The sequence below is a fragment of the Protopterus annectens genome, chromosome 3.part1, assembly GCF_019279795.1.
Source record: "Protopterus annectens isolate FY-2018-M chromosome 3.part1, PAN1.0, whole genome shotgun sequence".
Lineage (NCBI taxonomy): Eukaryota > Metazoa > Chordata > Ceratodontiformes > Protopteridae > Protopterus > Protopterus annectens.
In genome coordinates, this window is record NC_056732.1 from 1,596,021,997 (window position 1) to 1,596,037,835 (window position 15,839).

At 39.9% G+C, this 15,839-nt stretch overlaps 1 protein-coding gene across 1 annotated transcript in view; it reads left to right on the forward strand.

The window, feature by feature from the left end:
• LOC122798569 (zinc finger protein 729-like) overlaps nucleotides 1–14,949 on the forward strand; it is a 920,500-nt gene extending 905,551 nt beyond the window's left edge. The window contains exon 6 of the mRNA XM_044067626.1: nucleotides 9,870–14,949. Within this exon, the coding sequence (XP_043923561.1) occupies nucleotides 9,870–13,909 (4,040 nt within the window). The 3' untranslated portion in view covers nucleotides 13,910–14,949. The remainder of the gene's footprint in view (nucleotides 1–9,869) is intronic.
• The last annotated feature ends 890 nt before the right edge of the window (nucleotides 14,950–15,839 follow it).

Below are 15,839 nucleotides of genomic sequence, written 5' to 3' on the forward strand. Positions count from 1 at the left end.
CTCTTCTACTTTAGCAATGAGGGCTTTAAATTGCCAGTTTCATATGTTGAAATATCAGAATTTCCTCCTTTCTCAGCTAAAATCTAAAGTGGATGCTTTGGCAGAGGGCATAGAGTGTAAAGAATTGCAAGATTTGGTGCATGTTTCTGAACAGGTGGGGAAACATTCTTTGCAGTGTGGCTTTGATGCTTTGCAGGCTTCTTCTAGAGTGGCTGCCACTGGTTCAGTTCTTCAGAGGCATGCCTGGCTTAAGGATCAGAATTTATCTGAGCATGTTAAGTCTAGAATTCTGGATGCCCCTTTACAGTCCGAAGTTTTGTTTGGTCCTCCTGTGGAGTCTGTTTTGAAGAAAATGGAGGACAAGGCTAAGTCTATGCAGACTGTTAAAGATTTTTTGCAGGTTCAACCTCCTAAGTTTAGTAGAAATTGGCCTGCTAAGGGGTGGACGTACCCTTCTTCTGATTCCCAGTCTAGGGGTAGATCTAGGCGTGGTAGGGGCAGAGCTCAGAGTACCTTTAGGCCTAGAACATGGAGTTTGCCTGCTCAATCTGCTGGTGAGGGTAGGGGCCAGTCCTTTCGTAAACAGGCCCAATGACCTGCATTTTCAGCTGCCAGATTCTTCTTGCCTGGCAGCGCCGTTGGGAGGAAAGCTAGCTCTCTTCAAGCAAAATTGGTTTTTAATCACCCAAGACAAATGGGTGTTGGACATTATAAACAGAGGTTACAAGTTTTATTTCCATACATTTCCTCCTTTCAAAGGTATGCCAGACATTCCTCCTCGGCAAAAGATGGAGGCTCACAAACAGATTTCATTACTTCTTCACATGGGAGCTATACAGCCAGTACTTCCTTCAGAAGTGGGTCTAGGGTTTTATTCCCGCCTGTTTCTAGTACCAAAGAAAGGGAACACGTGGAGACCGATTTTGGATTTATCTCTCCTCAACACTTATTTGGACATTCCAAAGTTCAAAATGTTGACATTACAACAGCTTTTGCCTCTGCTGGGAAAAGAACACTGGATGGTAACTCTGGATCTAAAAGAGGCTTATCTTCATGTTCCTATCAGGCCCAGTTGCAGGAAGTACCTGCGTTTTCGAGCTGGAAATTTACATTATCAGTTCTCTGCATTGCCCTTTGGCTTATCTACTGCGCCCAGAGTGTTCACAAAGGTTCTGGCTCCAGTGGTAGCCTTTTTCAGGATGGAAGGAATACAAATTTATCCTTACTTGGACGATTGCCTGATTATTGCACAAGACAAGGACGAGCTTCTTCAGCATCTACAGTATGTGATGGTAGTGTTAAGATGCCTAGGGTATTCTGTGAACGAAACAAAGTCCAGTCTAGTACCCTCTCAGGACATATGCTTTCTGGGTGTGAGACTGAATACAGCTTCCCAGATGGCCTTTTTGACCCCGGACAAACAGAAAAGTCTTTCACTTTATTTCCATCAAATGTCTCTACAGTCCAGGCTGACTGCAAGGACAGTCCTTCAAGCCTTGGGGTTCATGGCATCTTGTATTCTGGTGCTTCCCAAAGCCAAATTGCATATGAGGAAGCTTCAGTGGTATCTCAAAAATCTATGGACACACCACTGCCAGGATTTAGACACTGTCATTCAGATAATACCTTGCATTCAGAAGGAATTTTTGTGGTGGGCTCAGGAATGTCACCTAAACAAGGGACTCTCTGTGACCCGACCAGAGGCGAGTCAGATTCTAACGACGGATGCCTCGGACAAGGCTTGGGGAGCACACCTCAATGGAAAATGGGTGCAAGACACGTGGCCTGCCAGACTTCAACATTTGCATATCAACTTGAAGGAGATGTTAGCAGTACAGTTTGCATTGATGGCTTTCAAGGATTTACTTCACCCAGGGCAGGTGTTGATTCTAACAGACAACACAACTGTCATGTGGTACATCAACAAGCAAGGGGGAACTCATTCGTACCCTCTTTGCAGACGAGCGATGATTTTGTGGGAGACAGCTCTCAGTTACAACCTCAATCTTCAGGCAAGATTTCTACCAGGAGCACAGAACTCCTTAGCAGATGTATTGAGCAGACAAATAGTGGATCCCCACGAGTGGAAATTGGATCCTCAGGTATTTCAAAAGTTGACAGTGTCATGGGGAACTCCAGACATAGATCTGTTCGCTTCTCCACTAAATTACCAGTTGCCAAAGTTTTGCACAAAAAGGTTTCATCCCACAGCTTGGAAGGTGGACGCTCTGTCATTCAGTTGGAACAATCTTCATGTATATGCCTTTCCACCTCTACCTCTTCTGCCCAAGGTTCTCTTGAAGGCCAGACAAGACAAGCCATCCATGATCCTGATAGCACCGGATTGGCCTCGACAACACTGGTACCCACTACTGAGGAGTTTGGTCCGAGAGCCTCCATGGCCTCTGCCTTTGATTCCACACCTTTTGTCTCAGGAGGGCAATCACTTTCTCAATGTCAGAATTCAGTCTCTGCATCTAACAGCCTGGCATATTCTGTTTTAGATTCTGGAGGTTCTCAGCTTCCACAACAAGTTTTGAATGTTATTTTGGAGGCCAGGAGGCCTAGTACAAGGAAAGTTTATGCTGATAAATGGAGGAGATTTTTTATTTGGAGCAAAGGGAAGGACTTTGATGTTTCCAAGCCTAATTTGAGTGCTTCCTTACAATATCTTACTGAGTTATTAGACAAAGGTTTGTCCTTCTCCTCCATAAAGGTTCATGCTGCAGCCATTTCGGCTAATTATGACTGTGACCCTCCTTTATTCTCTCATCCTTTGTTTAAGCAGTTTCTCAGAGGGGAAAGGACATAAGACCCCCACGTAGAGCTCCTACTCCTGCTTGGGATCTCAATTTTGTGTTGGAAAAGCTTACTCTACAACCTTTTGAGCCTGCAGCTACTGCCGAGTTAAAGTATTTGTCATGGAAAACTGCTTTTTTGTTGGCCATTACTTCTGCAAGAAGGGTTTCTGAATTACAGGCCCTTATGGCAGTGGAGCCTTTCTTGATTTTTCATAAGGATAGGGTATCTTTGCGTACTAATCCTTCCTTTATGCCTAAAGTGGTTTCTAGTGTGGCCTTAAACCAAACTATTCATTTGCCTACTTTTTATGCAAATCCTCAAAATAAAGGGGAGAAGATTTTGCATACTTTGGATATTCACAGGCAGTTGCGTTATTATTTGAGCAGAACCAAGGAGTTCAGACAGTCTCAGCAGTTGTTTGTTTCTTTTGCTTTGGGTTCACAGGGTAGACCTGTGTCAAAACAAACTATTTCTAAATGGATTGGGTTTTGTATTTCTTTTGTTATTCCCATCATGGTAAGGAGATTCCGACTGGAATCAGGCCTCATTCCACTAGAGCTACTGCAACTTCTACTGCCTTTCTAAGGGGGTAGCTACAAAGGATATTTTGGAAGCAGCCACTTGGAGTTCAGTACATACTTTTTCTAAACATTACCACCTTCCTCTTTATTCTAAGTCTAGGGCTGGATTTGCCACTGCAATATTACAGGGCATTTTAGCAGCCCCTAATGCTTTATGATTTTGCCAACCTCCCTTTCCCGTTGCTTTGGGATTCTACCCATAAGTAAGGACTGCAGCAATGTGAGATGAAGAACATAGTACAGTTTTGTACCTACCATAAATGTAGATGTTCGAAGATCCACATTGCTGCAGTCCAATTTTCCCTCCCTCCTTCCCTTCTGTAGCTTAGCATGGTTATATGGTTTGGGTGATGGCTGTAGTTGGGCATATATTTTGGGAAGGTAATCTGTTTTTTGGCTGTGGCCTTTCTTTTAGGGCCTTCTGACATCTGGGGCAAGAAAAGACTGAGGATATGACGTCGGTCATGCGCTTTTATACCCTGACGCTCTGATGTCAGGGCTGTGCGCCCATGACCGACGTCAGCCTAATACTTTGGTATTCGGGCCGACCGAGGACAGCGGACTACCCATAAGTAAGGACTGCAGCAATGTGGATCTTCGAACATCTACATTTATGGTAGGTACAAAACTGTACTTTTCACCTCCCCAAAAAATAAAATAAATGTAAATAACACAGAATACCTCTCAATACATCAGGGATAAATCTCCGCAAAATGTGGGGCAAATCTAGAAATGAGACCTGGACAGTTTTAAACTACTAGTACTATTTAAGACATGAGCATGAATTAATATACATTTTCTGAAGTAATTCCAAACTTGCAGCAGAAACGGAACAAACAGCAGTAAACTGCACAGATATAAATACAGCAGACCAAACAAAACAAACTGCAGAAATACGGCCAATACTAAGTAAAACAGTTCACTTTCCTTGTAAAAAAAAACGGAGACTTTAATGAACGGTAAGCGCTTTCACACTCATGCTTCATCAGACAACATACTCCAGTTACCCACACGTTTAAGTACATTATAAAACTTCAAAACAACCAATCATGGAACAGAAATAAAACCCATTATGTCACTATTACAGTTCATGAATAATTAACCTATACAAAAACACATGTTAGAACATATGTATAGAATAATAAAAGATATGTATATAAAAATGTGTAAACTAAAATATACAGATTAAACAACACTAAGGTCATGCAATGGATTTTAAAACTTGGTGCACATATGGGGTCTGGTTTGAATGATGGTGCGGCAAGTTTGGAACTGTTTGTATTTTGGAACATCAGTGAGCATGGCAGGTGGTCTAAGCGTATGGAGAGTTTGAATATTGAAAAGGTCCATAGGCCTGGTAATGAACGATAACTGAACTGTTTTGATATACAAAATAATCCTCTCTTGACTGCTGATTTGGCCAATGTTATACCGGATGAGGATGTGGGTGGTGTTATACAGAGTAAGCAATTAATGCGGAGCATTGAGAATGACTTGTTTCGATACAAACGTTTGCAATGTCAAAGATATCATATGGAAGCCTGTATCAAGCTTAATGTTGTTCCTAGGGGCCTTAGGGTCCTTAATATGCCCACTTATGGACATACATATCCGGATTTACTGGCCAAGTGGCAGAGGATCAATTTAGAGACTAACAAATCCTATATGCAACTAATTATAAATTGAACCTGTAGAGAATGAGTTATGCTCACATATTGACTCAAGTTGTACTGAATTATTTCAACTGATTAGGAATGATAATGCTGACATTGTGCATGACGTGGATAGTGTTAGTATATGAGCACAAACTTCTGATGGTGAAGAAAAAAATGGTACGAGATTTAGATGACTAAACAGAAACGAGTCTTTGCTTGGCCTAGGAATGAGCAGCATCGTCCACCTATCAGAGAAGGGAGCTCAAGAACAGAATCGGGATGGAAACCAAGTAACCAATCAATCTGATGTAGGCATTACGTCACCTCAACCATCAGTATCGACATACTCTACACCTGTTGCTGAACCTGTTGTAGGTATATCTACAAATTTAAATCAAGGTTTACAGGCAGCGGAGGTTGCTGTTAACTTGGGGAACGTTGATAACGGACCGGTGGTTAGAAGGAAGATTTTATCGAATGCCACGACAGTCGAACCATCTCTACTCCCTTTTCGGGTGAGAAGCAAGTCTCTTCAAGAGGAAGAACATATACGAATGAGGCAGAAACGGAAAGACTCATCTGCTCACAACTACGGATGCAGCCTGAAAGATGTGGGCTGCATCTCAGAACAGTTAGTATGGAATTTATCTCATTACACGTTGACTGATGCAGAAATTTCTTTAAAGGTTTAAGTTTTATATCTTCTTGGGGCTGCCACCGTAGATGAAACTCTATTAGAAATTAGACTTTGCTAGGAATGCAGCTTTACGCACGACTTTGTTTCAGATATTCGACAACGGAATATTTTTTCAAAACCAAGTACTTTTACACCAGTGTTTCCACCGGCATTAGACATTTTCATCCAGGCTTGCGAAAGGGACTTGTATCAGTATTTTAAGGATCGTAAAAATGTGAAACATAATTTAAATGCCAGTGAACGTACAGCTTTGAGAGATTTACAAAATTATCAACAGGTGGTCATCAGACCAGCTGATAAGGGAGGACAAGTAGTGGTTCTCGATAGTAAATACTATGTTGAACAAATGTTTGTTGGCGAACACCAATGTTTATAAAAGTGTTGATGTAGACATGGTTGAGAAGATACAGCAATGTTTATTTCAGGGTTTGTATGAATATTTGGGGCTTATAACACGAGGGTTGTTTGACTATTTCAGTGTTGAATTTCCGCTTGTACCTAAACTTTATGGTCTGCCTAAACTACACAGAAATCCTAATAGACCCACTTTCATACCCATTGTTTCTGGGGCGGGCTGGTTAACAGAACCGCTGTCAATTTGTTAAGCAGTTGTGAATGGTTTTGGACAAATATCCCCTGATCCTTAGGGATACAGAAATTTTCTTGTGCGATTTATACCAAACTTGTGGAGTTGGGAATTGGTTAAATGTTACTCTTGTAACTCTAGATGTAGAATCGTTATTTACCTGTATCCCGAATGGGGTCGGTGTTAGTATGGTCAAAGATTACTTGACACAAGAAGCTTCATTTACTATTACACAGATCGATTTTAATATGTTATCTGTTGGAAATAATACTTGATTATGTTTTTGTATTTGAAGGTGTGTATTTTAAGCAAATAGCTGGGGTTGCTATGGGCACCAGTTGCACGAATAGCTATGCGAATTTAGTTATGGCCGAGTGGGAGCATCATAATATAATGAACATGAATGGGAGTGATATAGTTTTTTACCGACGCTTTGTTGACCATCTTTTTCATTTGGGACCATGGCATGGACAATTTGCAAACTTTTATTCAAGGTTTGAATTGAGTTCTTACGGTTTACTCGCAAGACTTCATCTGAGGCATCGAATTCATAGATGTATTGGTGTTGGTTAAGTGTGATGGGTCTTTAACAATATTTACAGTAGAGCTTAGTAGTCATTGTCCATCTTTTCTGTACAGAACAAGTATGCATCCTCAGCATGTTTTTTCTAGTGTTCTTAAGGGGCAAACTCTACGAATATCTAGATTAACCTGTAGTAACTATGACTTGGACAATAGTTTGATGTTGAAATCAGAATTGATGGCAAGGGGATATGGAGGTCTCTAAAGTCAATTGAACCAAGACAGAGAGGGTAGAGCAGTACAATACTACTCCAGTGGTGCTTGTCCCAAGAAGGTGTATACTCTGCGATCAAATCAGGTGCCCATTGTTTTATCGTATAGTGAGGACTCCAGATCGATCTGTGATGATTTAAACCGGAATTGGCATATTCTGCATACAGAAGAAGATACGTGAATTGGTGGGACTTCGACCTAAGATAGTATATAAGAACAAGGATAATTTGAAACAACTTTTGCGTTATTCCAGATCTAATCATGTTGGGACAGGTGGGTACAGCAGGGACTAAGTGTAGTTGCTGTAATTTGTCAATTTGTGGATGAGAATGATTATTTTATGCATCCTGACACACACAGGCATTGGTATCTGAGAACATCAGCTGATTTTAATACTAAGAATTTGATTTACATAACTCATTGTATTGTTTGTTTCAAGTTTTATGTAGGAAAGACTAATAGGAGACTCCGAGAACGTATTGGAGACCATACCTATTGTCTTAGAAGGGGATTGGAATATAGTGCATTAGCTAAGCATACGTTAGTTGCAGGTGATCATGCTTTTCGGTTCCAGGTCCTAAAAGTTCTTAATGTTGGTGTTAGGTTGGGGGACTTGTATGCACGTACTGATACGGCCGAAATTGAATGGATTTAAGACTCTGTGCACATATGGGGTCTGGTTTGAATGATGCTGTATCCATCAAGCCAGCCTTGAAAGCACACAGGTTGGTGAAGAAGTAAATGACCTTAGTGTTTAATCTGTAAGTATTTTAATTTACACTTTTATATACATGTCTTTTATTATTCTATACATATGTTCTAGCATGTTTTGTATATTTTTGTATAGGTTAGTTATTCATGAATTGTAATAGTGACAATGGGTTTTATTTCTGCTCCATGATGGGTGGTTTTGAAATTTTATAATGTATTTAAACTTGTGGGTAATTGGAGTATGTTGTCTGATGAAGCACTTAGTGTGAAAGCGCTTACCGTTCATTAAAGTCTGTCTGGTTTTACAAGGAAAGTGAACTGAATTAGTTACTACTAGTCGTGTTTCTGCACAGTGTTTTGTTTCGTTTGGTCTGCTGTATTTTCTGAAGTAAAATAAGTCTATAAATGTAATTGTCATTGAGTGTAAAAAGTCACCATTTTTTGGAGGAATTAAGAGGGGCAGTTGAGTGGAATGTAAAACTGCACACGCTTAGAAATGCAGACCTATTTGCCCTTTGCAGAAGTGTAACCAGGAAGAGAAAATGTCACCACTGCCGACAGTATACCGAAATAGTCTTTGCGATTAATAACTTCTTTCTGCAGCTGTATTGTTGAACTGGCTGTTGGCACAAAATAATTCAGTGCACTTCATTCGAGCAGTGAATGCAAAAGCAGTTTTTGGTAACTCACCCAAAATGTCATGGCGTGTCACCTTTGACCCAAAATATGTTCATCACTGTGTCTTAAATTCAGGTATTCTAGTTTGCTAATCTGATAGATTCCACTGTACCATGGACACTTTTTTTTTAAGATAACCTCATGGCAATGTCCGTTAACATACTTGTCCCAAGATGGTGTACCATAGACACTTTTTTTTTGATAACCTCATGGCAATGTCCGTTAACATACTTGTCCCAAGATGGTGTAGCAGTGATCAGATAGGTGAAATTTAGCTTCATATCTGTTCGAAACGGTAAGCTATCATAGGGTGTAACCACTACAGAATAAGATGCTGAAGATTCTTTCACTGAAGTTTCTAAAGTTCATATATACTGGATGATCTGGTCATCCATTGGGGCATAGTAAAAGGACAAGATGGGTAGTGACCCTCAACTGAAGAGGGTCTTGCTGTGGTGGTGCAGGCACTCAAAATGGTTGTCTGCTTGCACCTTTGTGGATTCTGGGCAAACGTTAGGAACTCAGATGTTGTTAACTTGACTTGCAGGTGCTTGAAGGGCCTGCTAATAGAGGTAGAAATGGACCTCACCCAGCATAACATGTCAGCAATATGTAAGTAAAGTAAACAAGCAAGTTTAATAATTAGTTTATTAATGGCTGAACTGTTTGAGAAGACTATTCAAGCCGGCATCCAGAATGGACTTAATAGGTTTGCTGGAAAACCTCAAGAAGGCTATTCCCTTCAAAGGGAAATAAGCACCACCCATCCCTGGTTGACTTTTTGGTTAATGTAGTTTACATAGTGGCTGCACTAGAGCCACCCTATATTCACACAATGTAACTCCCAGCTATGCTGTTGGCTTAGTATACTTTTGCTGTTTGAGTAGGGAAACAGCCCTAGTAGTGATTTGTGTTAGCAATAAAATAGTTTGAGAAGGAAACCTGCACATGTTTACATCTGTTGTGGATGAGATTTGTGTGGTCCCCTGTGGCCATACAGGTTGATTGTAATGAATATTCAAATGTCTGTTATTTTTGGGAGGAAAATTGTATGAAGTTATGAAATTCTATTTTATCTGAATTTTTCTGGAAGATAAAATCGTAAATATAATTTTTAGCACTTGTAACAAGATGTTTAGAGGCTTAGATTTACTGTTTTTTGTTGCTTGTTCTTGGGGCGAGCAGTTTTTAGCATCCTTTTCAGAAAAACTAATTTTCAATAGGCCATTATGGTAAGGTTTTTTCATCTGTGAAGGTTTTTATGAACAGTATATTTTAAGGTGACAATGTATTGAAGTACATTTTTCACTTTAGTTATTTTGTACATATAGTGCTGAATTATATTTCCTTTTTTCCTCTCATAGCCTTTAGAAGAATTGAAAATATGAATCTACATTCTTCTCCAGATCAGCACCTGCAGAATTCCAGAGGACAGTTTGAATGTACAGACTGTGGGAAAAGTTTCCATCGTCTTCATATACTTAAACTACACAGGCGGGCGCACAGAAAAAAAACACAGCATGTATGTGTTGAATGTAATAAGACTTTTAGTCAGTCCTTTAATCTGAAAAGACACTTATTGATACATGCAAGAGAGAGAAGTTTTGGGCCAAGGAAACGGTTTATTTCTGTCCCTGTATCCTTGCATCCTCCACGGTTGTTGTCTCTACCTCACAAGAGACGGTACAAGTGTTTTGATTGTGGAAAGTGTTTTACTTTTCGGGGAAATCTAAAAAGGCACCAACTGATCCATACAAGAGAAGGGGTAACTGAATCTAAAATAAAATTGATTCCTATTGCTTCATCAGCGGGTGCCCCAGCATATGTGAGCCTAGCTCAAGAGAGCGTAACCCATGAAAGGAGGCCATATAAGTGCACCGAATGTGAGAGGAGTTTTATTCATTTGCGCAATCTGCGAAGACATCAGTCCAGTCACACAAGACAGAGAGCAGTCTCAGATTCAGAAGTAAAAGTTGAGGATGTTAAGGATGTTTCTCTAATACCAACACCTCTTACAGATTTAGTAGTCTTCAATGAAAAGAAGCCATTTAAGTGTGCTGACTGTGGTTTGAGTTTTGGTTTTCGGGGTAACCTCAAAAGACATCAAATGATTCACACACGACGACGAAAAATTTCCAATTCACAGATTATGGGAATTGGTGAAACTGTGTCTACAAGTCCTCCAAATTTTATTACAGCACCTACTCCACCACCCTCACCTAGTCTTGAGAAAACTTTCAAGTGTACAGATTGTGAAAGAAGTTTTCTTAATTTGTGTAATCTACGAAGACATCAGACAATTCACTCAAGACAAAGAAAAAGTTCTGATACAAAGCTTAAACTGATTTCTGCTACTACTTCAACAAATGTCCCAGGTTTTATGGTAGTGCCACATAAGAGGCAACATAAGTGTAATGAATGTCAGAAAACATTTGGCTTTCTTAGTAACCTGAGAAGACATCAGCTGATTCACAAAAGGCAAAAAATGAGCATGGAGTCAAAATTGAAGGTCTTCTCTTCATTGTCCCAAAGTACAGCAGCTGTTCCCCGCCAAAGATTGTACAAGTGCAATGAATGTGAGAGGAGTTTTGGTTTTCTGAGTAATCTCAAGAGACACTTGTTGATCCACAAACGACAAAGAAATCTTCATCTGAAACTAGAAACTCAAGAATCTGGCTCAGTAGTACCATCTAATTCTGAGGATGGAGCACATGTTAGACCACTCAAGTGTACTGATTGTGATAGACGATTCATGAATTTATGCAATCTTCGAAGACATCAAACGATACATTCAAAGAGAACCAAGTCTAATTCAAAGGTAAAGGCAATACATGCAGCTGCATCAAATGCTTCCGGTTCAGCAACATTGCCACGCAAGAAAATATTCAAGTGTACAGAGTGTGAGAGGAGTTTTGGATTCCTGAGTAATCTTCGAAGACACCTGTTGATCCACAAGAGACAGAGGGAAATCCTGGATTCAACAGTGAAAGAACTTCCCAATACTACTGTAACTGCTCCAGGTATAGTAAAATTACCCCATAAAAAACGATACAAGTGTACAGAGTGTAACAAAATTTTTTGTTTTCTGGGTAATCTTAAAAGACATTTGTTGATCCACAAAAGAGAACGCGCTCGTGTTGATTCCAAAATTTCAGTCCCTGTTCCCCCTGCATCCACTGAGAACACGGAGATGCAGTCTCATGACAGGCCTTTCAAGTGTACAGACTGTGAGAGATGTTTCATGAATTTGTGTAACCTCAGAAGGCACCAGACAATCCATGCAAAACCAAGAATAGACACTGATCCAGATTCAGTCCCAGTGTCACCTAAAAAAGAATTTAAGTGTAGTGATTGTGATAAATCCTATACTTTTCTAACCAATCTTAAAAAGCATCTGTTGTTACACAAAAAGCAAAGAGCCAAAGGGAAAGGATTTTCTCTCACTGGATCATCAGCCTCTCTAAACCTGATGTCGCTACACCATAAGAAACGGTTTAAATGTACTGAGTGTGAAAAGAGCTTTGGATTCCTAAGTAATCTTACTAGACATCTCCTCATTCACAAAAGGCAAAAAGCAAATTTGGATTCTAAAATAAAAATATCTTCCGTTTCATCTGCAAGTTCTTATACTGTAGTAGCAGGACACAGGAAGCGGTACAAGTGCATGGAGTGTGAGAAGACTTTCAGCTTTCAGAGTAATCTTGCAAGGCATAGACACATCCACAGAAGACAAAGGGCAGCAAGCCTTTATTCCAAAGGAAATATTAATGCAGATAGTGAATCTGCAGCTTTTCCAGATGATCCTGAGAGACCATTCAAATGTGCAGATTGTGAGAGGTGTTTTATGAATTTATGTAATCTCCGCAGGCATGAGACCATACATATAAAGGAGAGAGCAAATGCAAGTTCACATACAAAAGTAATTAGTGCATCAGCTAGCCATTCAAATTTGGTAACTTTACCCCGCAAGAAAAAGTTTAAGTGTACTGAATGTGGAAAGGCATTTGGTTTTCTGAGTAATCTTAGAAGGCACCAGCAAATCCATATAAGACAAAGACTAAATGGTGATTCAAGACTGAAGGTGGTTTCTGATTTGTCAACAGTGGAAAGACCATTTAAGTGTAATGACTGTAGTAGGAGTTTTCTTCAGTTATGTAATCTGAGAAGGCATCAGCTGGTTCATAAAACACAAAGTCCTAATTCTCCTTTTACTTCAACAGGAGCTGCAGATTATGAAACTTCATCTCAAGACTCCCAACACGTAGAGGATTCCAAGGAGGGAGCTCGGCCCCAAGAGGAGCCATTTAAATGCAAGGAGTGCGGTAGGGGGTTTGGCACTCTAAAAAGTGTGGCTATACATCAGCGAATTCACACATCTGGAAAAGCTCCTCCACCACCATCTCCTCTTGGTCAACTAAGTTCTGAGACAGTAGACCAGTCTGCCAAAAAAGAGTGTGCATTTGCTTGCCCTGAATGTGGCAAAAGTTTTAGGTACCACAGTACTTTAAAGAAACACCAGCAGGTGCATACAAGACAGAAACCATTTAAATGTAGTGACTGTAACAGGAGTTTTGCTGATGTAGTGAGGTTGAGACTTCATAAAAAAATACATTCAAAGAAACCGTATACATGCAGTAAATGCAATGCAACTTTTGGACGGCAAGGGAGCCTTAGTCTGCACCTTCTTACTCACGTGAAAGAAGCTGAAGAACCAGAGCTGTGTTCTTCCACTGAAACTTCTTACAAGTGTGAAGAATGCGAAAAATATTTTATTTCACCAGGTGCCCTTGAGTCGCACCAGAGAAGACACTTGGAAGGACCCTATGAGTGTAAAAAATGTGATAAAGTCTTTATTAACAGTTCGCATTTAAGAGTTCACCAACGACTTCACACGGGAGAGAAGCCCTATGTTTGTCATGTGTGTGGTAAAAGTTTCAGTCAGCAACCACATCTTATTGTGCATGTGCGAACTCATACAGGCGAGAAACCATATAAATGTGAAAAATGCAAAAAGGGCTTCAGTCAAAAGTCTCATCTGAGAACTCATTTTCAAATCCACATTGGTGACAAACCTTATAAGTGTGGTATATGTAAGAAAGGATTTACTTACTCATCTTACCTTAAAGTGCATAAACGAATTCATACCGGCGAGAAGCCTTATAAATGTGGAGTATGTCACAAAATGTTCAGTCAGTCTTCATCTCGCAATAAGCATCAACAGATTCACTCCGGGGAGCAGCCATATAACTGCAACAAATGTAAACTGGGTTTCAGCGATCCAGTGAACCTCAAAATGCATCAGCGTGTTCACAAGTGTGAAAAGTATTATAAATGCAAAGACTGCAAAAAGAGTTTCAGATATTTTTCATACCTCAGAAAACACCAGAGGCTTCATGCTCAGTAGTAGTAGTTTATTTTTGACTTGTGCTAAAATTAGCCATATTAGGCTCTATCCTTTATCCTAAAAGCTACTACCATGTAAATTTGCTTGCATCTAATATGCTGCAGTTTTGAAAGATGCAAACAGAATTTTATGACCTGCAGGACATAAAAATGAGTAAAGTGGTGCTTCATATATTTCATTCTATTAAGGAATTGCAGAGCACTCACCGGTTCAGTATTCTTTCAGAATTTGCAGAAAATTCGATTTTGTAGTTTTAAAAACTGACTTCAGAAGAGTCGAAAGCAGGTATGGGTGGGTGGTCAGTGCTCAAAAGGTCATTTTTTATCCTCATTCAAGGGATTTCCATGCCATAAGCCAAGTAACGCCTTCTGAATTTGAATTTTTTTTACTGTTCATTCTGGAACGTTGCAGGAAAGGCTTGTGTGAATGTTGTATACCATAAAATAGGGCAGTAGAATTGCATTTGTTCACATTCTGCTTTGGTCAGTGTGTTTATGCATATTTATTGGCCGCATTGTTCCTGTTTGAAATGCTAGCCTTTTCTACAGCTAGACATGGTAGCATCTCAGTGGCAGCAGCTTGTAAAATATGTACCATGAATTGTAAGTAGTTTCTGAATATTTGAGGATTGGGTGCTTCTGAAACTGAACTTGGCACATTCACCAGAACACACTAGGTGACTGTCTACAGATTTCATTGAATAGCTGTAAGGCACCAGTTGGACACTTTCAGTGGCAGTGGGCTGAAGCATTTTCACAAGAGAAGTAGCCTGTACTGTAAACTCTTCTTTAAAGGAGAAGAGCATGTGAAAAGTAGAGCTTTATTTCTGCTGGTGTAGTGCCAAATTGCATAGACTACTAACGTGATGAAAAACTCATTTTCAATGTAGTTTAATCATAAGACTATCAAGTTAACTAGGTTGATATATCTTAGGATTAAATGCTTAAGTGGTAGTAGACACCCTGGTAGAATTTTGCCTTGATCTAAGGCTGCGCCATGAAATCACATTCAGAATTTAATAAAGTTGCTAGACAAGCCTGTTCAGTTGACTGGTGTAGTTAAAGAATGCTGTAATGGGACTGTGTTAAGACTTTCCATATTTGTTAAAAAGTAGTTGGCTAAAAAAATGACTTGTATGGGTCCATGTATGGAAAGTCCTAGTAGTTGTCCATTGTTTGTGATATCTTCTCCTTGTTTTATTAGGAGACTAATTTGGTATCTGTAAAGAAAGATGCTGTTTTGGCAGATGTGCAAGGATGTCGAGCGCTCTTCTGTAGCACACTTGCCATCTAATATGTCTAGATGACATGCTGATTTAATTTGAGGACAAAGTTTGTACTTCAGGCTTTGGAGTTAAACTTGCCAGATGTGTTAAACACCATTCTTGCTTCCAGCACCAAAAAACGCTGCTTTTGCCTTTTTGATGTAGTAGCCTGACCTGTGGTTGTGCAGTTAGGGCAATGACATACTGCCTAAGAACCATTGATTCCCCTTTGCATACCAAGAGATGTCTGTCTTGAGTCAAGATTTTTACACTGCGTGGTACACATTAGTGGAGACCATACCATTTACTTTAGAGCACTAATTTATGCTTTATTTGAAGGCTAACTCTGAACATTTTCCTTGCTTGCAGAATCTGCAGATGGTGGCAGTCAGGAAGCTCCCTAGTTTTTATGAAGCACTGCATTTGTTTTCCTGATGGTCTACACATCCAGCTAGTTTTCTGTTTCTGCACTTTAGAAAACAGTGGTATCCCACTGCAGGTGACCTGGAACCCTGAACTTTTTGTATATGCACATACAACCCATACCCAGATTCAGTGAACTGGACTTGAAGTTCTGAACATCTACAGTAACTTTCTTCTTTGTAGTTGTGGATTCCCAGCCAGGTGTGGTAGCGTTCAGTAAGTGCGTTTTTAATATCACCTTTC